Here is a 25812-nt window from a genome sequence, read left to right on the forward strand (position 1 = left end):
CGGGGAGGCATCCAGTGCTTAGCTGAACAAGGTTCTGAGCTCACTGTCCTAATTAAACTTGCTTGGAGTAGGTGTCTCTAGATTAAATGTCCTCCAGAGGCCTCTTTCACAACATGCATCTCAGAGTCCTGAGGGAACCGGCTGATGTAGTTGCCAAGCCTTTCTCCATCATACTTGAAAAGTCAGACCAGTCAGGTGAAGTCCCTGGTGACTGAAAAAAGAGAAACATCACTCTCATTTTTAAAAAGAAGGACCTAGGGAACTCCAGACTGGTGAGCCTCACCTCTGTGAGGGAAGACCATCGAACAGATTGTCCTGGAAGCAATGTCAAAGCACATGCAAGACAATGAGGTGATATGAGACAGCCAGCACAGCTTCACCAAGAACAAATCATGCCTGACCAATTTGGTGGCCTTCTATGATGGAGTGACTGCATCAGTCAACAAGGGAAAACCAACCAATGCCAACTACCTGGACTTCTGTACAGACTTTGACACGGTCCCACATGACATCTTGATCTCCAAATCGGAGAGAAATTGATTTGAAGGGTAGACCATTGAGTGGATAAAGAATTGACTTGAGGGCTCTAGCCAGTGTGGTCAGTGATGTCCAGGTGGAGGCTGGTGACGAGCAGTGTGCCTCAGGAGTCTATCTTGGGATCAGTGCTGTTTAATATCTTTATCAACAATATAGAGAATGGGATTGATTGTACCCTAAGCAAGATTGCAGAAGACACCAAGCTGAGTGGTGCAGTTGATGCAACAGAAGGAAGGGATGCCATCCAGAGGGATCTGGACAGGCTTGAGAAGTGGGCCTATGTGTACCTAATGAGGTTCAACAAGTTCAAGTGCAAGGCGCTGCACCTGGGTTGGGGCGATCCCAAAGACAAGGACAGACTGGGAGAACTTATGGAGAGCAGCCCTGCAGAAAAGGACTTGGGGGTTCTGGTGGATAAAAATATTGACATAAGCCAGCAGTGCACACTTACAGCCCAGAAGGCCAACAGCATCCTGGGCTGCATCAACAGAGGCCAGCAGGTTGAGGGAGGTGATTGACCCCCTCTGCTCTGCCCTTGTGAGTTCCCACTTGGAGTCCTGCATCCAGGTCAGGCGTCTGCCACACAAGAATAATGTTGATTTGTTAGAACGGGTCCAGAGGAGAGCAAGGAAGTTGTTCAGAGGGCTGCAGCACCTCTCGTATGAGGAAAGGCTGAGAAAGCTGGGACTGTTCAGCCTGGAGAAAAGAAAGCTCAGCGGTGACATTATTGCAGATTTTCAGTACCTAAAGGAGGCTTTAAAAAAAGATGGAGAGTGACTTCTTTTTTTTTTGTTTTGCTCAGGAAGACAATGACAAGACAAGGGGGAATAGTTTTAACATGAACTATTATGTAGAGGGGAGATATAGATTAGAGGTTAGGAGGAAATTCTTCCCTCAGAATTTGGTGAGGCACTGGCACAGGTTGCCTGGAGAAGCTGTGGATGCCCCATCCCTGGAGGTGTTCAAGGCCAGGAATGAGGCCCTGGCAACCTGGTCTAGTGGGTGGCATCCCTGCCTATTTCAGGAGGTTGGAACTAGGTGGTCTTTAAGGTCACCACCATCCTAAGCCATTCTATGTTTCCAAGATTCTATAATTCTATGATTCTTTCAACGTGATTTATTCTATGAATCTATGAATCTTGTGCAGATTTTAAGTGTTTATGTTATGTTTGTTATACAGAATGGGCTGAGCAGACTCTCATCCATCTAGTTATGGTCCAAATCAGCAGCGTATGAATAATCATTAAGCAATGACTGCACATGCATTGTTAAGCTGTAAGATAGGAAAAAGAATAAGTTTCTCTTCTCCTCTAGCTGTAGCCTGGGTTTGGAAGAGAAAGGGATCTAAAACTATTTTGATGAAACAGGTGTAAACATCCGAAAACTGGGAGAGCTCAACATGAAATGAGCATGAAATTCTCAAGAGGGAAAGCCCCAAAGAACCTTAAAGTTCAAAGTATATTTTAAGATATCTGAGACCATCTAATGTCAAAGAACCCCAACAAACATACATAACTGTATTATGCTGACAACCTCTTATGACTGAATGTAAGTAATCTTAAAAGATTACTCTTATGGGCAATGCTTACTCAACTGACAGAGCAAGGCTATTCACCTCCTTCCTCCACCCCATTCATCCTCTAATAATACTTTCCTTTCACCTAATGTATCTTCCTGTTTACAGGGAAAAGTGAATGTATAAAGTGTTCAAAACTAGCAAAAGAAACATCATGTAAGAGATGATAAATAAAACATATCAATATGATATGTTGATCACTTATTATTTCTCTGCATATTGTGGGTCTTCAATTCTGAGAGAAAAAAAAAAAAAAAAAAAAAAAAAGTATTTTGTTTCTAAACCCTATTTGTTATCTGAAAGCTAATTACGTACCGGCAAATGTTTTTCATGTATTATCAACTCATTTTTTATATCTATTTAAAAGCTATCTTAGCTGTTTTAAAGTGTAGCTATCTATGTCTAGTTTGATATTTAAATAAGAGAATTTGGCTGGAATTTAGTTTTTCTTTCTCTGAAATGAAAAATTAAGCTCTTCTATATTTAAGGGAATAATACTATTGCTTGCGTGTCTCCAGTGCAATGAAAATAAAACACTGTGGAGGCAACAGTTTTTCTTTTCTTTTCTATTAAGAGTTGAATATAGACACCGGAAGGAGCTATTGTTCTTGTCAGAACAGTGCCAAATGTAGATATTAATCTGAACTGAGACATATGAAAATGCACATTATTCAAAATCTTTTCCAGTCTGCTGAAAGACGTGTTGTGATTGGGATTGATGGAAGGGCAGAGGGTTTATTTTCAAGTCAGCCTGATAGCCAACTGTATCAGTGATGACAAGTTTTTTGAAAAGGGTTTCATTGTTTTCAGCACAATAATGGCATTCATTCTAATATCATGACGCAGAAAAAGGTATTGAAATATTAACCTTTTCATTCTGTCCTTCTGCCACGCTTTTACTGTGTTCATTCAGGAAGCAGGAGAAACAATTTTCCATGATTTCAAAGAACCCAGTGGATATTTGGAATCATTTTGAGGGAGAAATGGCAACTCAGACATTGCTAGACAAATGAGGACATAATAAATGCAATTTTGGGGTCAATATTACGTTTTATTTTTGTGGGAGATCTGAAAACCACAGAACTTTTAAATGAAATCTGAAATGGATATAAATAATTACATTTCTGCTCCCCTTAAACATTGCATGCACATAATGTAAATATGTAAGGCACATGGCATTGTGAAAATACAATCACCTTGTACAATTCCACTGGCATGTGTAACAAAAATAACTTTTAAATTTTCAAAACTCATTAAAAAATAAATAAGCATCCTGTTCCTATAATTTATTACAGATCTTTTTTCATATTAAAATGGCTTCTTTCAGTAAAATCCTAACTTTTTTAATAATTCAAATTTTTGCTTTTATGTAGTTCCATTCAAAATAGAAGGAAAAAATGGAGAAACTAATTTCTTCCTGTTGAAATACACATAGAGAATTAAGCAAAACAAAGCAAAACACTTCCAGTGTCAAAGTTTTGCTCAGCAAATAGGGAGGTAAAGACGAGAACAAAAGAAATTTAAAACCTTAATTTTTAACAACTGGAGATTAAATGAATTAATCATTCCCTTTGAAACTGCAGATCAAATTATTTGATATACTGCTTTAAAAGGACTCCTCATTTTTGTATGGAAAAATGTCAAGCAGAATCAACAGGAGACTCAGCAATTCTGACATTGCTTAGAGGATAAGTGTAGACTGTGTGGTCCAGATGCATCACATCCCGAGATACTTATTTAGATAGATCTGATTGTCTGGAAACAGAAAATACTTTAGTGACTCAGCTCACCTAAGCTTCTTCAGTATCAACTGTTCTCTTAAATTTCTAGTTATATGTCTTGATCCAGATATCTGTAATGTATATATTATATAATATGTATATATATATATATATTCATTTTATTATTCAGTCCCCATACCATCAAATTAGTATACAAACTAGAAACACCAACAACAAACAAAAAAACACCTTAATCTCATCCCTTCATGATATTGTCTTAATTGCATTTCAGACATGGATGCAATTTTTATATCTCTTTCCTTCTTTATATATATTACAGTCTGGCAGCCTGTACCTCCATTCCTCAATACTTAGAAATTTTCTTCAGGATATGTTTTCAGTAGCATTTTGATTATTTTTGCAAGCCTTTGCAGAATTAAAATTACGTTCAAAAATACTCTCATGGAAAGTATCGGTTGTTAGACTGATGGCATAGACCTGATTTTTCACAATAGGTGCTTCAAAAAGGATGGATCTTACCTGGTATTAAAGTAAGTTTAATGAACTATGTATGTAGCCATACATAGACCATGTCTAGAACTATCTCAGTCATTCTAGTAAAACCCATGACTGCTCCTCTGTAGCCTATCAAAATTTAATTTGAATTTTTGAAATAAGTTTCAAAAGATTGTACATGTTAATGCCTTTAGCTGGCATTCAAGTTTCTCTCCACCCCGAACTCTAGCACTGAGGAGCTTTCAAGTACTTCATGTTTCTACCTTACTCTTCAACTTGATGATTTTGCTAGATTTTTTGGTTATTTTTAATATGTTACAGTCAACATGTTGTGGGTTTGTGTGTGTGTGTGTGTCACTTAGCTTTTGCTCAAACATTTCAAAAGATGTTTGAAATGTGTAAAATATATGAAGCTCAAGTTATTAGTCCTTAGAAACAAGCTATTTCCAGACATTTGGAAAAAAAAAATACAATATAGTATATAAATAAATAGCAAAACAAATTAAATCATCAAAGTGTGTGGTTTAAACTAGTAAAATTTTAGGTATCCATATGTTTATTAATAATACATGTTTATCCTTGTATTTATTCATTTGAGGAGTGTATTTGGAATCATGCTTAGTCACTTCTTCCAAAGGTTTTACTGTTCTAAAGGGCAGTAGATTATGGCAAATATAAAGTAAAATTTTAGAAAATTGTTCAAGTCTTCAAGGATTTCATGCATTTCCCATGACATATGGAAGGAAGAGGCCAGTGCTTTCCTAGATTTGTAGCATCTCATTCAAATTTTAAAATATTAATAAAAAAAAAAAAAGATCTATTAAAAGTTTTGTGAAAGAAGTGTTGAAGTACGTCATAGGAAGCAATATAGTTTGTCTTTGGGGGGTCCTCTGGAAAGCTAACAGAATAATTGTTCTTGAAGGTAGAAACAAGCAGGCTGCTAGTAAATGAGATTATATTTACTTTTTTCCACAATACAGTTTTAACCACTGACCTTCTGATTGCCATCCATCCTTGGTGTTTATTACTCAGTGACTAGAAGGGCCAGACTGATAAATCCATTTTATTAACACCACTTAGTATACAACAAGAGATTATCAGATACGGACTTAAAAGTGCAAGAAAGCTAACAGTAAATAGGGTTGTTGTGGTGGGGAACAAAGAATGTCACAAATAATTGGAATGCTAAGAAATAAATTGAAGCAGAAATTTAAATACTGTTTTGGAAAACTCTGAGATACAGTGACACTGTATAGTTTATGAATTCTACATAAATGTTGGTCATCATTATTCGGAATGAAATTCTTCAGAAAAAAAAGTTAGAAAATTTCAGAGTTGCAAATGTATCAGCAGTACTTCAATCCTAAGTAGTTCCTGCTAGAAATCCTAAAGTTAGCATTTTACATAGCTTTTTAGCAGGAAATTTCAACAAAGTTGAGAATTTTTCATGAACTACTACAGTTTACTGAAATTATATTTCTTTGTAATACATGTAAAACAAAATCCTATACCTAACTGACTAGAATTTCAGAGAAAATTGAGAGGTTGAAATTATTCATGGAGTAAATTTTCTTGCTTGAAAGAACAGTGATTATACATTTTATTGACAAATGTATATCTTGATGTATTCTTTGAAGTCATTGCTTAAAGGGTGAAAATTAGTATTACAATTACTTTATATTCCTGACCTTATTTCTTTAAATGGTAGACAAAGTGAATACAGTGGAGCCATTCCCTATAGTTTAAGATGTTTTGTTTGTTTGTTTGCTTCTATTAATATATATAGTAATGATGAACTAGAATTTCCCATCCTAATTTGTTCATTTGGACCTGGAAATACGATCATTTGGTGGAACTTTTTCTTTTTTTTTTTTTTTTTTTTTTTTTTGGGGGGGTGATATTAGGATATATTTTAATTCTTCCATTCTTCCTCCCCTTTCTCTACCAGGGTTGGTGCAAGCGTACAGTTTTCCTGTGAAGATAATTATGTGCTGCAAGGTTCTAAGAGCATCACTTGCCAGAGAGTGACAGATACTCTGGCTGCCTGGAGTGACCACAGGCCAATTTGCCGAGGTAGGTGATGTTCTTGGGCACTTTTCTTTAAGTGTAGAAAGGTAATTTATAATTTCTGTACAGAAATGCAATAGCATGATGCTTTAAAGAAATCAGAAATTATTATATATATATACACACACTTTATATATATACATAACAGTATATTTTCAAAGATCTTTCTGTAGCTTGAAGCCTGTTAACCAAGTCGATGAGCAAAGATGCAGAAACAATATTAAAAAGCTAATTCCCTTTTAACAGTTTAACATTTTACTTCTTCTATAATAAATTTAACTTGTAAAACATTTTAAGTAGAACTAGTTCAGTTTGACTAATTTAAGTAGAACTAATTCAGTTGGACTAAATAGTAAATGCCCCCCACATTTATGTGTGGGGAGACCTCTTGTTTTTCTGTGGGCTCTTCCATGGGCTCAGACTGCAGTATGGAGATCTGCTTCGCTGTGGGACCCATGGGCTGCACGGGGACAGCCAGGGGCTTCTCTACAGGGTGCAGGGGAACTTCTGCTGCGTGCCTGGAGCACCTCCCGCTCTCCTGCTGCACTAACCTTGGGGGCTGCAGGACTGCTTCTCTCTCCTTGCTCTCCCAGCTGCTGTGTCACAGCAGTTGTGTTTTTTCTTTTCTGCTTCCTTAAATCTGCTCTCCCAGAGACCCACTTAATGTTGTTCCCAGGCTTGGCTCTGGGGAAGAGAACTTGAACAGCAAAAGATGGAAACTTGTGGGTGGAGATTAAGACTGCTTAACAGGTGAAGCAAAGCTGCACATGCAAGGAAATTGCATGTGCAATAAGGAATTTATTCAGTATTTCCCACTGACAGGCAGATGTTTAGCTACTTTCCTGGAAAACAGGGCCTCAGCACAAGTGACAGTTTCTTGGGAAGACAAATGTTATAACCACAAAAGTGCCTGCTTTCTCCTTCTTTCCCTGAGTTTTTGTTGTAGAGCATGATATCATATGCTATGGAATATACATTTAGTCAGCTGAGGTCACCTGTCCCAGCTGTATTGCCATTTCCATAGCATTGCTCTTTCCCATTCCCAGCCTATGTGATAGGGAAGCAGAGTGAGGTACAGCAAATGCCTTGATGTTCTGGACTGTTCAGCAATATCTAAAACACTGGTGTGTTATCAATATTGTTTTAGTCTCAAATCTAAAACAGCACCACGTGGACTGCTATGAAGAAAGGTAACTCCATTCCAGCCAGACTCAGTACAAAAGTCTATGTAAGCTCAATAAGAGCATTTTATAAAATTATATGTATTATATATGTAATAATATATATACAATACATAACATATAAAAATATTTAATATAATATAATTTAATGTATATATAATTATAGTATATAATTTAATGATATAATTATATATATAACAATGTAAAATATTACATTATATTATATTTATACATTACATTATATTATATAAAAAATAAATTATTGCAAGCTATGTAACATGGGTATGTTTACACAGGCACATCCATGTAAAGACTGGACATCTAAAATATAATGCTGTATTTAAAAGGAAAAATCTAAATAAATTCTCGTAGCAATTGGTTTCACACTAATGTAGAATAATGCATCCACAGAACTCCACTGTTCATTCTTATGTTTTGTTTTTTCTCTCTCCTGAATTTATTCTTGCTTGCTAATACACTGTAGAAATGAGATGAAGTAATTTATGCATGGCAAAAGTAATGCTCAGCAAAAAGGGTCTATTTGCTTCTGAATTATCTGTGTGTTGTTACTAGTGTTTGCTGTTCCTTCCAATTTATTATCTGCAAATATCTCTATTATGCTTTACTGCCTCTAGTAAACTGCTAACAAAATAGGATAAATTAGTCCTATACCTCCATTAAAACCTCAGTCCAGAAAACAAGTTGCTTTCCTCAAACATACTTCCAAAACTGGAGCTAAAATTTCACAACTGTCTGAGGGTTGTTAGATGGCTGCTGGAAGTCATTTCTATGTTTTCTAAGCACAGATAATTTGCTTATGCTGAATGGTTTATAATTCTGATTCAGTATTGCAATACTGCCTGTGGTGCACGTTTGGGGAATGGTGAGAACTGAGAGATACAAATTTTATTTGCAGCCCATATTATTCCCAATCCCCTTGCTGAACGTCAAGATGCCTGTACTCCTGGTGCTCACACCAAACATTTAATAATAAAATACATTATTCAAAATTATTTGTCACATTATGCAACCAATCATCAACTTAGCACAGAAAATCTGATAAACTAAATGCAACTACTGTGGGCTTAATGACTTGAAGCCTCAAAGACTTAATGAAGAAGATGAACTTTGCGTTTATCCTGGTGACTTACAAAGCCAACAATGACAAAAATCACAGGAACTGTTATTGTTAGCAAGCACCTTCATTATTTACTCTGAACAGTAGCTATGTTAAGGAGAGTAGGCAGCCAGGATGGCAGCACTCCGAGGTGGCCAGGGCTCAGCAGGGCCCAGCAGTCAGAGCCCACCCCACCAGCCCAGCCACAGGACTAGGACAGCCAAGGACACCACTACAGTCCCAGCCACCTCCCTAGGGCTGGGACAAGTCTAGTCAGGGACAAGGGCCCATGGGTTGGGGTCAGGATCAACAAAGTCTGTCAGCAAGTACAGATACTGCTGCATCAGAGCTGCAGGCAGATAAATACTCCTGAGGCATTGCTCAGGCAGAGACCAGTAGTCCAATTCCACCCTGAAATGGATCCCCAGGGCACACAACAAGGTGTGGTGGGAGGCCCCAGGTGAAGCTGGTCAGGTGCAATTTAGGCCTGTCAGCGACCTCAGGAGCCAAATGGTGCTAATGTAAATGGTCACAATTTTATTGAATTCTACATAGAAACCTGCCAGTGATAAATTATTGTAATGGGGCCCCTTAGTATAAGGACATTGAGGCCCTGGAAGTGTTCTAGAGGATGGCTATGAAGCTGGTGAAGGGCCTGGAACACAAGTCCTGTGAGGAGCAGCTGAGGGCACCTGGGTTGTTTAGTCTGGAGAAGAGGATGCTCAGGAGAGACCCTCATTGCTCTCTACAACTGCCTGAAAGGAAGGTGTGGGGAGATGGGGTTGGCCTCTTCTTACAGGTGTAACTAGTGATAGGACTAGAGGAAGGGCTCAAGTTGGGCCAGGGGAGGTTCAGGTTGGAAACTGGGAGACATTTCTCAGGCACTGGGATGGTTGCCCAGTGAGGTTGGGGGAGTCACAGTCCCTGTGGGTGCTTAAGGAAAGGTTGTACCTTGTTCTTAGCAACATGGTGATGATCTTGAAGGTCTTTTCCAATCTTTATGGTTCTATGATATATAAGTCTATTTAAACCTTTTTTTTTTTTTTCTTTTTTTTTTTTTTTATATCAAAATATCAAATAAGAGACAGATAAAAGAGTAAGAATTTGACTGAAAGAAAATTCTGAGAAAAAGGGAGATGTTTCCAAGCCAGGAGAAGAGATGGTATAAACTGTGTTTGAAGGCTTGTTGTCACCAAACTGCACCTCTGATTAGTTCCTACTGTACTTTGTGCTGGATTAATTAAATTAATAATTGTATGATAGTGGGAATGCTAGAGGTAACTAAGAGGTAACATGTAGTGGGATACTTAAATGTGACCAGTTCTTTTTTTCCCCATACTAAGCACAGCAAACTGTTCAATAAGCCTCAGTGATACTTTGGTAGAATTATCTACGTGTCTTAGTTTTTTTTTGGTTTTGGCTTGTACTGAAATCGTTATGGAAGATTTCCTTGTGATGTATCTAAACATGAAGTGAAATTCATAGAACTATATTAGGACAGTCCCTGCCATAAAGCCAAATGTTTTCACAGAAAACTGAATCATATCTGACTCAACGGAATGACTATGCAGTTAGTTCTCAAAGTCCAGTCACAAAGGACCAATGGCTGGTAACAGACTGTGGTGGAAGGACAGAAAGTCTGAAAACAATTTTCCTGTGGTTTTGTTATTTCCTATTTGTACCACTCATGCTTCCATTAATGTCTAAGAAGAGGCTCACAATTGGTATTTTATTCCTCCCAGCAAGTCTGAGAGGTAAGGAAATGCTTCAGAAAATTCAGGAAATTCTTCAGAAAAGATGAAAAGTAAAAATTTCCAAAATACTGGAATTATGTTAGATACATTAATCCAACATTCAGGAAAAAAAGAATGACCATTATTAGGAAACGTGGTCACTTCTACTGCAAGTGCTGGAACTTGTGTAACTGAAGAGTCTAAATTACATCAAAAATTATTCAAATAAGTTCTGAAGTTCAGGTATTTGAAGATATATGGTATCCAAGTACTTAGAAATGGTGTGGTTTAGGCTTGCTTTTTCTTGGTGTGTTGCCACAGTGCTGTGGTACCAAACTCAAGACAGTAGAATGTTAAAAAATATTCTGTTACATAACTCCATCTGATTTCTCTGGAAATCGTATCGAAGTATTTTAAAATACCTTGTGATACTACAATATTTTGGGAGGCTTAAATGTCTTAGAAATTCTATCCTTAATGCTTTTTGGAAAGTAATTTTCAATATTCATATGGTAATTTAGATTAATTTGCCTAAATCAAAAATAAAAAAAAATGTAAACATTGTGCTGGTTAAATGAAAAGTGCCAGTATCCTTCCTCTGTACGTAAATGTTCAGGATTTTTTTTTTTTTTTTTTACTAGATCAAATATCTTCCAAGGCAGATTGTTTTAGAGTATTTCAGCATTTTAATTCTTTCCTAAGAAGTTGTTATTAGTGCTATGGCAGTTTTATAAACTTTGCTTTTGACTGGTTGTTTTAATTAAAATAATCTTGTTCACTGTCATTTTAGCTAGAACATGTGGTTCTAATTTACGTGGACCAAGTGGGATTATTACATCACCAAATTATCCAGTTCAATATGAAGACAACGCACACTGTGTGTGGGTCATTACAACAACTGATCCAGAAAAGGTATGCTTTTTTTTCTTTGTCTCAATTGAAACTCAGGAATTTTTGATCTGTCTTAAAATTATTTCATACGTATTTGAACAGATGTGTGAACCTGGGAGAGTGTGTGTTCATTTAAACATGCAAATGACCAGAAAAGAAATGTTAAGAAAATATCCTGGGATCTAGAGAAGTTAAAAAATATAATAATAATAAAAAAATAAATCATTTTGATATCTGTGAAAATATCCCCCCAGAGTAATAGGTCTCAGTTACAGTTTCTAAATCATAAATGATTTTTAAATGAGATACATAAAATCAAAATCAAATCAAAATCACGTATTGCTAAATGAGTTAATGGATTTTTCAAGTTGCATCTTGATATGTAATCATCATTCAATCTCTTCACAACTATGAATGATTTTGCATAAAATAGTGGCCATAGTTCAATGTTCTTATTACATAGTGGAGTACCAAGGCACGTATCATGAAAAACAGACAGAAGTATAAAACTATCACACTGTGGACCATTTTACTGTAGAGCAAGTTCTCTGTGAAGAGAAAAGGTGTTTTTCAGTAACAAACTGAACTGTTGTATTTTATTCAGTATGGCAATTAGAGGTGGCTATTTATGAATGACCTTTGACTTATTTAAGTCATTAAATTTTACAGAAACTATTAAGTCACATAGCATTTTTAAATACGGATAAACACTTAAATATGTAAAGTGTTTGACAAATACATCTACTCCAGTTTATGTTCAGTAGTATGTAGTCTCTATTTTATTTCGTAAAATGCAATATATATTTTACTTTTAATGTGCAATTAAATTTTCCCCTGTAAATATGTGAAATTTTTATTAAGAGAACAGGCTCTCAGTACCTTAACGAAACAGTTTTGAATAAAAACATCTCTAATGTTTCATTCTAATTTTTCTTGACTTTTCAAAAATATCAATTAAGCATTGTTTTTCATATTCATGGTCAAATGAAGATAGTTACCTGCTCACTGATTGCAAGAGAGTTGAACTATAATAATACAAAAATTGGTACAGACTCTGTGGTGCTATTTATTAAACTGTATAGCATATGTGTTTTCTACGGAGGTTCTGACTTTTTTTATGAAAAGCACCAAACTTTAGCCTACTACAGTAATACATACATTCTATTCATTTTGTACAATATGTCTCTCAATTGATTTAAGATTTTAGTAGGGTAGAGCTCAATAGCATTGGTGTGGATTAACTTATTGCTCTATTTGATTGACGTGAAAAGGCACTCTAAAGTAGTATTCTGTGGGCAGGCTGATAGTTTATCAGTCACAAGAATGTGCTGAAAAAGCTGCCTACCCAAACTGATCAATTCTTATGTTCAAAATGAAGAGAGATGAATACAAGCTTTCACTGGGGGGGGGGGGGGGGGGCGTGGGGAATCTATTTAATCCAGCTGGTGGAAGCTGGTAAGGAGCATTGCTAACAGACAAATTGAGAATCACAATGTAGGAAAAATATGTTAAGCTTTAAGGTTTTTAATTTCAAACTATTTATCAGACATGATGGGTAATAGGGAATTAGGAGTATTTTATTAGCCTTGTTTTTTTTATAGCAGTGAAATAGAGGAAGAGCTTTTTCTTCACTTTATGCATCTCAGAAGGATAGATATTTGCTTTAGGACCATGACGACACTGAATGTGCAGTCTTAAAATCAAACATACTTAAGATATCCAGTATCCTCACATACGTTGCTTTCACATAATTTCTACATCATCTTTATTGGTATGCGTCAATACAAATCTAATACATTGAGTTTTCTATCCCCAGATAACTAAATCTAGAGTTAACACATATCCTTTGGGATAAAAGGTATAAAAGAAAGTGCTTTTATTTTGCAGACTATCTTACTCAAATGGAACTCATTTTTCTTTGAAAGAAGTAGTAATAATCTTGCTAGTATTTTGAAACCTGTGAACTTTATTTAAAAAAAAAAAAAAATCCATTACAAAAATAATTTCCAGGCTTCCAAAAGAATAAATTGATTTTAAGATGTGCTAAAAGTTGTGCAGAATTTCATCCCTGACTTTTGTTGGAGTTACGAATGACTGACCTCTTGAAATTTGAACAGTGTATTGAAGGTCTGAGCTTATATTGAGGAGCCTACTATTTTGCCCTTCATGTTTGAAAATATTTATGAAAATGCTTAGGGTATGTACTTCATTTTATTTTCCAAGAATGTAGACAGTTCATGACATCTTACTGTGTATTTTAAATTAGTTTAGGCTTATTGTAGGAGTGAATTTGTGTCCTTTCTTCTGGTTAGTTTATACATAGCATTTTACAAGATAAAGCACTATTTCCTCTTGCCATGACATTCAGTACAGTGTAAAGAATATCATCTATTTGAAGAGGTGCACTTGCACAAAAGAATGGAATTTAATATGCTGGAATATTTTAAATAATATATATTTATTTATTTTTTTAAATAACATGCAACACTTTACAAACTTGACATTCTGATGCTGGTGAGAGGAGACTATTAAGGAAAATTAAAGCCAGTTTCAACTTCCAGCAGGGACAGTCATGTAGTTGCAGTTCTTAACCAAACATATCAAGATCATTATTACACATTTTTCTAACATTTATTTGCCTTTTGCTTTTCAACACATGATTCTAGATTAACTTTGGTTCATCTTCTGTTGTATTTCTATTTGTGCTCTGTTTATTTTGAAGCATTGATTTTCCTCCCATACCATTTATTTCTTTCCTCTGGGTCTCACTATTGTAGCTGCTGATCAGCATCCTATTGAATCCTTTATTAGAGCCTTAGTACTTGTACTAAGCTTTATGGTGCCCTTCTGACTGTCTGTCAAGTACACTTTGTAAGTTACACAAATTTTGGGTAACTATGTTTTAGTTGTTCTGTTACGCAGCTTCTCATCTTTTTACAACCAGTTTCTTTGGAGTGCTCTTCTGAGATCTTACTGATCTGTTGCCATTGTATCTTCCTTGTTGTTTTCAGTATATTGCAAGTGTGACTCTATCCCTTACTGTTTAAATTCATTCGTCAGGCTGCACATGTGTGTGTATATATATATTATATATATATATATATATACACACACATAAACACACTTAATGCCTTGGGTCTCCTGCTGCTTTCACTATTCTGTGGTAATGCTGCTAGATGCAGGGGCTCTGCTTTTAAGCTCGATTGTATATAGGTGGGGCAGAGTTTTATGTTGTTTCAGCAATGACTCCTAGTCTAGTACAATATTTTCCTGACTGACTGGGGTTATGCATAGTAGATGTGACATGAGCTACAATAGTTCTTAGTTTAATGACCTTGTAAGAAGGGTGTTCCAATTACAGGTGGGTTTGTTACTCTTTTTTGTTTGCATTCCTGAATAATACACTATCTCAGCAGTACAAAGCATAGGTATTAAGTTAAATCTGTTTGGGCCTAGCAGATTTATTCCTCTTAGTTGCCCAAACTGAAAACCCTGAAACTACAGGGAATAAGGGAAGTGTCACGTACACTTATATAGAGCTACGCCCTCAGTGTTTAGAATAAACTTGGCATACACCTTAATATAAGAAGGTATTTCTGATTTATTGCCTTTCAAAGCAGATAGTAGGGGAACTTCAGGAGAACATTCTTACTTGGGAAAAGCTTCCCTCATTCACAGATAGGGAATCCAAATACTGTTAAGCTTGGTTTTGAGACAAATTCTTTTGAGATAACTTATTCTTACAAAGTGCCCTGAAACAGCAGTCTTACTAAATTATTATATGCTACTTATCTATTTATTTTAATTAGACTATCTTGCTAGTTCATGGATTGGTTCAAAGCTTGTGGTAGCTTAGATCTGATCCATTGCTGATGTCCCTTGTTTTAACTTGTACAAAACATACAATTCCTCAGATTATTACTTCAATGTAAATAGGAAGTAATAATTTGCAATGAATTCAGAACCTTTGTGTCAATAGACCAGTGTGCTCCAGTTAAATGGCATTATTGTGCATTGTTTAATATTGGAGTGTTATTTAGAAAGCCTGTTTCTTCAAAGCACTTCTTCTTTCAGTGTCTGGTCAGACCACGCTGCCACAAGTAATAGGATGTCTCACAAGTAATAGGACATGTCTCACATCTACAGCACTTGCAGTCTCATACTGTTCTCTGGCTGGGGTAGGGATATCTTGCTGAGTATCATATATCTCATCTCTACAGAGAGTACCAGAGTGCTGCCATAGTACTCAGATTTTTCTCTGTAAAGCTGTACTTTTTCTGTACTATGGTTTTTGAGCAGCAAAGACCTTAATCACTAAAAATGTGTAGATCTAAGAACTATTTATGCTACGTGTTTGTTTGTTCTTGACAATATACAGGCTCATACTAGTGCTTTGCTCTAATTCTGTTTCATAAATCCCAGTATAGATTAACAGAGTGGAAAAAAGTGAAAGCGTAGTATTGTATATTCTTTTGTCTTTCACAAAATGTAAACTGAGTTTTGTGCCATTTTTAAAATGTGCTCAGTAGTTTGTGCACATTTGGGGTTTTAAGAAAATACTTGTTACTGTAAAATACTTGGCGAAAAAAAAAATACCTTTCCGTTTTGATAAGCTATCTACAAAACAGTTGTACTAAATTAACAAAACATGAGGCTTAACATATAACAGGAATATGTTCCTGTTATAGCAAGCCAAAAACAGGTGGTAGTGTATTTTTGTACTATGGAGCAGGGAGATGTTCCCTCTGGTAGGGCATTTTGGCCTCCCTCCACTACATGTCTACATTTAAGATGTATGTACAGCTTTTTAGGCTCCTAACTTACCAACTGAAGTTAAATATGAAAAAATATTCCTGAAAGCATAGAAATGTGGGGTGGGTAGAGATAGGTAGTGTATGTCTGCCTAAAGGAAGTTCCTAAGACTTGGCAAAATTAAAAGTGCTGAACACAGTGCTGAGAAGATCCTTTCCAGTGTAACAGCCCTGTATTACTATATCTACCTCTTCCTGTCTTCAGTTTACTAAGGACCTTTGACTTTTGACTTGCTGTAGAGGATGAAATGTTAGCTAGCTCTCCTGTGTATAATGCAGAAGCCTCCTTGGTTATTCACAAAGAAGCAATCCCATACAGGAATATATAATTATACAGGAATACAAATTCTTGTACTTTATGCAAGATGGCTCCCCTGACTTTCATTTAGCTAGGGAAAGCTTTTCCAGCAGTGGAGGAGTATCTGATGATATCACTTATTTCTTGTGCATTCCTGGAAAAGTTACTGCCATTTCACTTTTTGATTCACTCAGCCCCATCTTATGTATAGTCCAATTTCTTTTGTTGACATCTTTTCACACTTACATGGCAGATTTTCATACAGATCATGACAGACATAGGGAAGGATTATTTTAAAGCTGATTGGCAGATGTAATGGTATTGTTCTGATATTTACTGATATGTTGAGATTATTGATATAATCTACTGCAACTCCTTTTTAATTGTTTGCTCCTGAAATTGCATTGATGAAAAAAATTACATAAATGTCTTAATTTTGATATTTGAGCTTGTAGCAGTTTTGATTTCTTTTTAAACACTAATATGGTTCTATGGAGGATTACAATACATTGCATTAATTTAGTATGGATATAAAGTATACAGTTTTTCTTACTACAGAGGCATGTGTACATTCTGTATGGTCTTTACTTTTGACCAAAAAAAAAAAAAATGTCCTTAGTTTTGCTTTCAGGATGTCAGCTAGGTCTTCTCTGCCAAGATTTATCTGTGGGGCATGAATTTTATAAGCCTTAGATGGATCAAAGTGTGATACGCTGAGTTAGAAATTGTGATTTAGAGGGAAAAATGGTGTTCTTAGAAAGAAAAATATACATGTGTGCAAATGTCAGGATGGGAAAGCTGAAGAAGGAGAATCAGGATTAAATTTGTTGTGTTGCTGCCTTTGAATTTATAATAAATCACAATTTCAGAAAGACAGTTGTAATGTATTATCTATTAATGCACAGCCCAAGACAAACAAATTCACACTCCAAACAGACTAAATGTATGAAAGCATGACAAATTTTTAATTGGCAAGATTAAGTCACATACGTGTGGCTTAGCGGAAACAAAAAAAAAAAAGTCAAGAAAAAAGAAAAAAAAGATTTTTCCCTATCAAAAGAGGGCAATATGGAATAATTTCAATATGATGTGTTTGCCCTGTATCTGCATAGGTAAAAATTGTGCAAATCCATTACTGTCACTATTTTGTTGAAGAATTACCATAGCGAAAATCATTTGTATTTGATTGTATCATAGATTGAATGGTCTGTAAAATTAGTTATTATTTTAATGTATTTCTTACAAAGTATAACCAGACTATTCCTCTTTGTATCTGTTTGATAGTTAAAACAACTCCATTATGAAACAATACAAAATAATTAAGCAAACATGTAGTATGTAAGCCTGCCTTTATTTATTTATTTATTTATTTATTTATTTAGAGTCACAGTTGCTAGAGGTAGTCTTTAAAGGTTAAAAAGTTCGTTGTCCCCCATTTTTTTCTTAGAGGAATTTATCTGGTGAGCATATCTTTAGAACCCCCACTTATGAATTTAAACAGGCCAGCTTTGTTCATAGGTCTCATACTGAATTACTTGATCAAAAATATTGTGGAAATTCCTGGGTAAATGTTGAGAGGCTTTTTTTTTTTTTTTTTTCTTCCCTCCAACATTTGCTTCTACTTCCTCTGGTAAGATGCTTTTTTTTTCTTCTGCCTCAATTTCATCTTTTGTGCTGTATTGATTACCACCAATTAATTTGTTACCTTTAATCTTTTTTTTTTTTTTTTTTTCACTTCGTATCTGTCTTCTTCTTTCAACAACTCACGGGTTGAGATAAGGATAATTTAATTAAAGGGAAATAATTATAATAATTAAATAAAGACTACTATGAACTAAACAATTTAACTAAGGGGAAATAAAAAGGGAAAGGGGAAAAGGGAGGGGAAAAGGAAAAATAAAAACAAGGGAGGAAAACAAACAAACAAAATAAATGAAGGCTATATGGAAGTGCAGAGGAAAGAAACTACTCTCTACTTTCCACAAATGAGCGATGATTGACCACGTCCTTTAAGCAAGGCCTCAACGCACGCAGCCAGTGTTCGAGAGGAGGACCGACGTTTTCTCAATGAGAGCCCACCCCTCCCCTCTTCTTCCTGTTTCCACCTTTTATTGCTGAGTGTGACATCACATGGTATGGAATATGCCTTTGATTGGTTTAGGTCAGCTGCCCTAGTGATGTTTCTCTCCTCACTTTTTGCCCACCCCTAGGAGGGTTAGAGAAAGGCCCAATGCTGTGCCACTGCTGCTCAGCAGTAGACACAACACTGGTGTGATAACACTGCTGTTCCAGCTACAAGTACAGAGTACGGCACTGTATGAGCTGCTGCCGGGAAAGTTAACATTCCAGCCAGACCCAGTACAGCAAGTTTATCAAATGGAGTATCAATTGGATTTCTAAAGCCATAGGTGAATATCCATTGAATATATGTAAATGTAAGATGCTTTCTTAAGTACTTTGTGTTCACAAATTTCAGAGAGCAAATCAACATATTTGTTATGACTTGTGCAGTCACAGCTGAATATTTTACCTGCACAATCCCACAGTATGTACATATAGTGACATAAAGTCATTACTGTTCTCCCCTTTTAATTCAGAATATTTTCTGACAGGAAGATCTCATAACAGAGCATGTATTAGATGAGAATGTTCTTCCACTGTTTAAAAATAAATCCTCCAATTAAATTTCAGCATACTTACCTTATTTTTGTTTGTCCTATAGTTTAGTTCTATTTAAAATTTTTTCCCTGTTCTCTTTGTGGGAACTGTCAAACACTATCAATGCATAAACACAGGATATCAAAATTTATGTATTTTTTTTTCCCTTGAGGTTGAAAATGTCTGCAGCTATTGATAGTATATCTGATCTGACAATATCCTTGGATGACATACATATACATGTATATGTGTATGTAAACACCAAATATGCATTTGTGTATGCATATACAATAGATTGACATATATTATGTTCATATATGTGTGTGTACATATACAACCAACACGTGTGTGTATATATATATATATATGTATCTCAGGTTTACCTATAGAAATTTTCTATAGAAATTATCTTTGTGCAGACCCTATGCATCTCACATTTTCTGCTCAAGGAGATCAGTGCTAACAGAGGAATTGATGTACTTACAGTTCTTGGTTATGTTTGTTTACCTTTTCCTTAAGGTGCAGATGGTCAAAGTTTCTTTTGCTTGATACTCACTGTTTGTATTCTTTTAAATCTTTTCTTGAGTAACGTTTTCTACTGGGGAAATGCCAGCTGAACATTTATAGGTAAACGATAGGAAATTCTAAGAAATTCACATACTACATAGTAAAGAATATACGCAGAGAAAGATCATCAGAGTTTTAAAGTAGATTAGTATTTTCTAAAAATTATTTATGATCCCTTTCAGTCTTCTTTAGCAATACTATAGGTCTGGTATTTGGCATCACTGCAAATAGAAGCCTCCAGGTATTTACATAATAAATTACAGTCAGCACTTCATTTAATTAACTCACTTTGGTGTATTACTGAATAGGAGCTTCATATTACAAGTAAAGAGGCATTGGGGAAAATAGTAAATGGAGGATCAAATCATCACATATACATTAAGATGTACAGATCTTCGATTTCAGGAAGATGTAAAAGAGGAAGGACAGAGGTAATTGTACTTAATGGAATTTTTACTTAGTACGAAAAATAAAATAGGGTTTGCAGTAAGTTATTACAGAATAAAAGGTTTTCTAAGTGCTGTGAGGCATAAATGGCACTTCAGTTAGTTTAATAGCTGAGAAGCAGCATGGGAAAAACAAGTTGCAAGAGTGTACTTTGTGGCCTGTGTTAATTCCTCTATAATTTAAAGCCTTTAAGTGCACTGCCTAAATTAGTTTTACTTCTTTAGCATCTTTCTAACTTCAAAGTAAACACCTCAAAGGTTATTGTATCCCACTTCAGATCAAATTTGCTTCCTGGCTCTCGTTAAGTAAAGAAAAACTTGAAAGATCAAGAGTGACTATGGCAGGTGGTCATAGATCAGTGAATAACTTATTGTGCTCATTTTTGTTCTTCTCCATCAGGTTTACCCAGTGTGCTTTTTTATTACACTTAAAAATAAAAAAATAAAAAATTATTATTTTTTTTAAACTCTGGACATCAAATTCCAAATGTCCAAATGTATAACCTGGACAAAATATCAATTATAGCAGATCCCACTGTATATCAATGACTAGCACTGCAAAGTCATGGTAGAACAAGTAAGTGCAAGATGAAACACGTAAGAAATTCTGGCCATGTATTAAGCAAAGTACTGTGCTCTCAACACTCATTTACTATAGGAAAAAGTCAATAACTTCAGAACAAAGAACTTGTATTGCACAAGATACTGAAAATTTTGACAGACAACTCAAGAAGAGGTGATAGACACAGGAGGTGAAGTGACGATATTCTGATTTGTCACCCATACTCATGAAAATACGAGTATGAGCCTTTTTCAGTGACAGACTTTTAATGGGTCATTAATGTTGTTAATTTCATGCTTGTCTATATGACAAAATTCCAGATTTTACTGAGGGTGATATTATGACTAATACGGACACAAAAAGTCTTATGGAAATTCCAAAATTATAGTTATTCTGTTTGGTCAGCTGTTGCCAAGTAGAATTTTTTTTTTTTTTTTTTTCCTGCCTTTCATGGAATCTGGGAATTAATTTGGAGCATCTTGTTTCTATACACAGCTAGTTTTATTTTTTCTTCACAAGTTGTTATTGAAACGTTTCATTGCATCAGTATAATAAATTTTGTGTATAAAAACACTTGTTACGATTTACTGCAAGTTCTTAGCCTATATGTAATGGAGAAATCCAAAATGCTATTTCAGACTTCTCATATGATCAAATTATTACCTCAAGGAAATCTGACCTTGATCAAATAATTACAAAATAAAATCTTTAACTGTTCTGGATCATGTATTAGATCACCTCTTGTTTCATAGTTGTAGTCTATTTTCTTTCACCTTCCATGTTATTGGAATAAGATATATTTAATCTACAGACGATTTTTATCATTTGTAATTGTAACTTGTAACCTAAAACTTGTCTTTCCCAGTGTGTTTTAAGACCTCCATAGATGTTCACATTTACAGAATTTAATAAATGATGAGATCACAAAGCAATATATGGATTTGGTCTCGAGAGAATAACAATGTGGAACAACCTTTTCTTGATAACCAGTTATAAATTGTTTAAGGGGCTAATATAGATATGCTGTATACACATTTTCACTCTCAGTCTTCTCTTTCTACCTTTCATCATGTCCCAGAGCTGTAGTAATGTCTGCAGGAGATAAAGCAGATTACAAAGCAGCTGATGCACATGCCCAGAGAGGGAGCAATGGGACAAGCTCCCTTCGGAAGGAGGGATGGTGAAGATGCTTCTATTTCTGGACATAGAGAGGCATTTCACTTCTTCCATCTGTGTTGCCGAGAAAAGAGAAAATGGAACATTGCAGTTAGTTTTCTATTTGAACAGTAAAATCATGCCTCTTGAGTTTTCTATGCCTTTCAAAAAAAGTAATCTCCCATTACAATGGTCATCCCTTTCCTTTCCAGGTGGCAGATTAGTAGAATGAGACTTCCCAGCTTGGTCTCCTCTTCCTCCCTGTAGGCGGTAAACTTCATCACTATGACACACACACATATAAACACACACACACATATATATGCATATATAAATTTAATATATATTATTTTATATATATAATATATATATATTATAATATTTTATATATATTATTTTATATATAATATATATTTAGCCCAGTGAAGAGCTCAGTATTTTAAATGTCATCACTGGAACATAATTTATTACTAACCTTTCTGAAATATCCACAAGCAAAAATCTTACCTGTGTGCCATCATAGAGCATTCAGAACTGAAGTGAGGTGTGAACAGGAGCTTCATGGCAGGAATAGTATGTAGGTGGCTGTAGTTCTGAAAGATTAAAATGGAGAACAGCTCATTACAGTAGAGATTATTTATTTCTGCCTAAGGAGGAAAACATCCTAGGAGGAGTTTGTTCTTAATCAGTTCATATTTCAAATTTCTTACTGAAATTGGTGGAAGAAAGTAACAGGCCATGTATAAGATAGAAAGTTTGTAAGCCATGTAATTATGAAATTTACATATTCTCAGAACTTCATCAACATTGTTACTGTTCTCTTGTGGCCATTCTGTTTTGAAAGGCATAGGGCCTGTTGTCATGGCCTTGACAGACTCTGAATGGAGAATTTCTTTCATGCAGATTTTTACCCTTTACTACTTTTAGAAGTAGTTTTTCTTGTAAGTAACAGTCACCTTACTTATTTATTAGTATAAATACCTGGAATCAGAATGATTCTCAAGGAGAGAAAAGTCTAATTTATTACTCCATTCAAAATTCAGAAGTTTCTGGATGGCAAATCTTTTTTTTTTTTTTTTTTTATTATTATTAAAGCTGAGAAAACATGCTGTCTGTCTACCCTGGGTTCACATGGAGATCTTGCAGAAACTTCCATCTGCAGAGCACCAGCATAGACTCAGAGGGTGGGAAAATAAGAGAAAGGGAGATAGGACAACATCCAAGTGTTGCCTCCAGTTGTCCTAGGAGAATAAATTAGGCTCTGTTTACATTAACATTAGAAGTGCAGTGCAACAAAAGCAGCTTTATAGTGCAAAACAGTTGGTGCTGTGGGCCTGGGGTCCATACTAGGTATATTTTCAGGGTTTTTATTATGGACTAGTTCTAATTTGAATCTGTCTGGAAAACACCTTCCAGTTCGGTTTCATCCAAAAGGAACTCAGTTTGTCTTCTCTGACATTGCTGTGTGGCACAAACTAAAGCACAGTAAGTAGAGATACACAGAGATTCTTTTGGAATTGCACCCCTGGTCAAAATGCTGATGTGAATGCATTTTTAATCTTCTCATGCAACTATCACAAAACACAGAGAAAGCTGCCAGCTGTACACACCTTGTGCATGCAGGATGGGATCAATTCCATGGCTAAACAATGAATGCTCAGAAAGGTCTGTTAAGATTTTTTTTTTTTTAATTTCCTTTAAATTCAAACAAATCCAACCTGATAAAGCAGTTTGGATGGCTGTCTATTGCTCAGGGTATTGCCTGTAATGAGCATTTTCTTGTTATCTATTAGCTGTTTGTCAGTTGTTTGTCATTTGTTTGTTTCACTTGGCCTGTTCAGCCTGGAGAAGAGGAGGCTGAGGGGGGACCTCATCGCGGTCTACAACTTCCTCGCGAGGGGGAGTGGAGAGGCAGGTGACCTATTCTCTGTAAACACCAGTGATAGGACCCGTGGGAATGGTGTTAAGCTGAGGGAGGGGAAGTTTAGGCTGGACATCAGGAAGAGGTTCTTCACCGAGAAGGTGGTTGCACACTGGAACAGGCTCCCCAGGAAAGTAGTCACTGCACCAAGCCTGTCTGAATTTAAGAAGCGATTGGACTGTGCACTTAGTCACATGGTCTAAACTTTTGGGCAGACCTGTGTGGTGCCAGGAGTTGGACTTGATGATCTTTATGGGTCCCTTCCAACTCAGGATATTCTAGGGTTCTTCTGAGGCAAAGAAAGCAGTTGTGCAGAGTATGCAAGCAGGCAGAGTATGTGATGTTTTAATTCAGTCTTTCACAGAGTTAATACAATTCCAAGCACTGTTCTGTGTTATTAGACTGTCAAGTCAACAGCTTCCTGAATGATCCTTCTTTTTAATCCTATCTTAGGTATTTTGAAATATTTTGATGTCTGTATTGTATTTCTCTGTAATCAGGTGTTTTTTGTTTTTGTTTTTTTCTCTCCCCTAATTTTAAACAGATTGACTGGTAAATTATTTTTACCTTGTACTATCTTTCAGAAGGTGTTTCATGCATGCTATTACACACGTGTAATTCTATGTGCATAACACTAAATGCTTACCAATATGTACATATATGTATTTATTAGCCACTTATTACCTCCTTAGGATCAATAATGTTCCTGCTGTTACCTGATCTGAAAGGAAAATAAATACTGATTTTATTATTTTTTTTTTTTTATCAAATAGCATATACAATGTTTGTTCTAGGTTACTTATTTTCTTTAATGCTCATTCAAATAATAATTAGTAAACAAGCTAATAGCTATTTCCACTTGAAGTGAGCAGTTGGACTATTATGTTTCCAAGGTAATTGGTTAGCTTCTCCCCAAAACTCGCAGCTACTGCACTCTGCAAAATATCATTGACTTCCACTGTTTCGTTCTGCACAATTTAGTTCCATCAAGAACAAATCAAGATATGAGACTGATGGTATATTTTTGCACTAGAGATACACCTATGTAGATTAACAGTGCATTCTTCTGGTTATCACTTTTAAAAATGGACTGTCCGTATGTTATTCAATACTCTTAGAACTAGATGTGCACAGGCAGTCTAAAGACTCAGTTTCCCATCAGAGAAATCTCTAGGGTCATCTGAGATTCTCTAAGTTCTTCTGCTTTGCCTCCAGGTGTGTATCTAGAAAGGCATAAATTTCCTATAGATCAAGTTCTATCTACAAGACCATGAATACTTGTCTGATACCTTAAACCATCTCAGCGTGAGATGTTTAATTGTAGGGAAACTTGCTGAGCTATCAGTGCTTAAGCTTCATGTATTGCCAGGGGAGGCTACACAGCAGCTTCAGCTAGCTGCCAATCAGGTGAATAGTGCGTTTAGCTAAATTAACATCAGTGAGATTTTAGATACCTAAAGCACCTTTGAACACCAACAGGTGAACATCTTCATATAGGTGTTCTAGAGTTCATTTCAGATACTTCACAGGATAACAGAATGGTTAATTTGGAAGGAACCTTAAAAATCACCTAATTCCAGCCCCCCTGCCATGGGCAGGGACACCTCCCACTAGACCAGGTTGCTCAAAGCCCCATCCAGCCTGGCCTTGAGCACCTCAGGGATGGGGCAGATGCTTCAAGGAGTACTTCCTGGCCTCCTTGTGCTTCAGAAAATTGTGGGTATCTCACTGATCCTGTAACTTCAGGAAATGTATGGTATCTTACACTTTCAAATGACACTAGCTGTGTATTTAGATTTATACTGAATCCCATCCTCATTAGTGATTTCTGAAACATGGTTCTGATCACTTCAAATATACATGTACAGCTATATACTTCCTATTTAAATGAGGTAGAAGAATCATAACTGAGACCTTTTGTGTGTATCTCGTTTCTGTTGTGGAATACTTTCAGTTTGAACAATATTCAGACAATCAGTAACACTTGCTCGGTCATTTTTGCGTTTGCTTCTTTTTGTCACTTTATAAATCGTGAATAGGTGTATCTCTTGATAG

At 35.7% G+C, this 25812-nt stretch overlaps 1 protein-coding gene across 4 annotated transcripts in view; it reads left to right on the top strand.

Moving 5' to 3' along the window:
- The window catches only part of CSMD1 (CUB and Sushi multiple domains 1), a 1186669-nt gene that overhangs the window by 805245 nt on the left and 355612 nt on the right, over positions 1–25812 (top strand). For all 4 annotated transcript variants that reach the window (XM_032184761.1, XM_032184762.1, XM_032184764.1 and 1 more), the window contains exons 9-10: positions 6299–6423; positions 11239–11360. In XM_032184761.1, the coding sequence (XP_032040652.1) occupies positions 6299–6423; positions 11239–11360 (247 nt within the window). The remainder of the gene's footprint in view (positions 1–6298; positions 6424–11238; positions 11361–25812) is intronic.

The sequence above is a fragment of the Aythya fuligula genome, chromosome 3 (assembly GCF_009819795.1).
Source record: "Aythya fuligula isolate bAytFul2 chromosome 3, bAytFul2.pri, whole genome shotgun sequence".
Lineage (NCBI taxonomy): Eukaryota > Metazoa > Chordata > Aves > Anseriformes > Anatidae > Aythya > Aythya fuligula.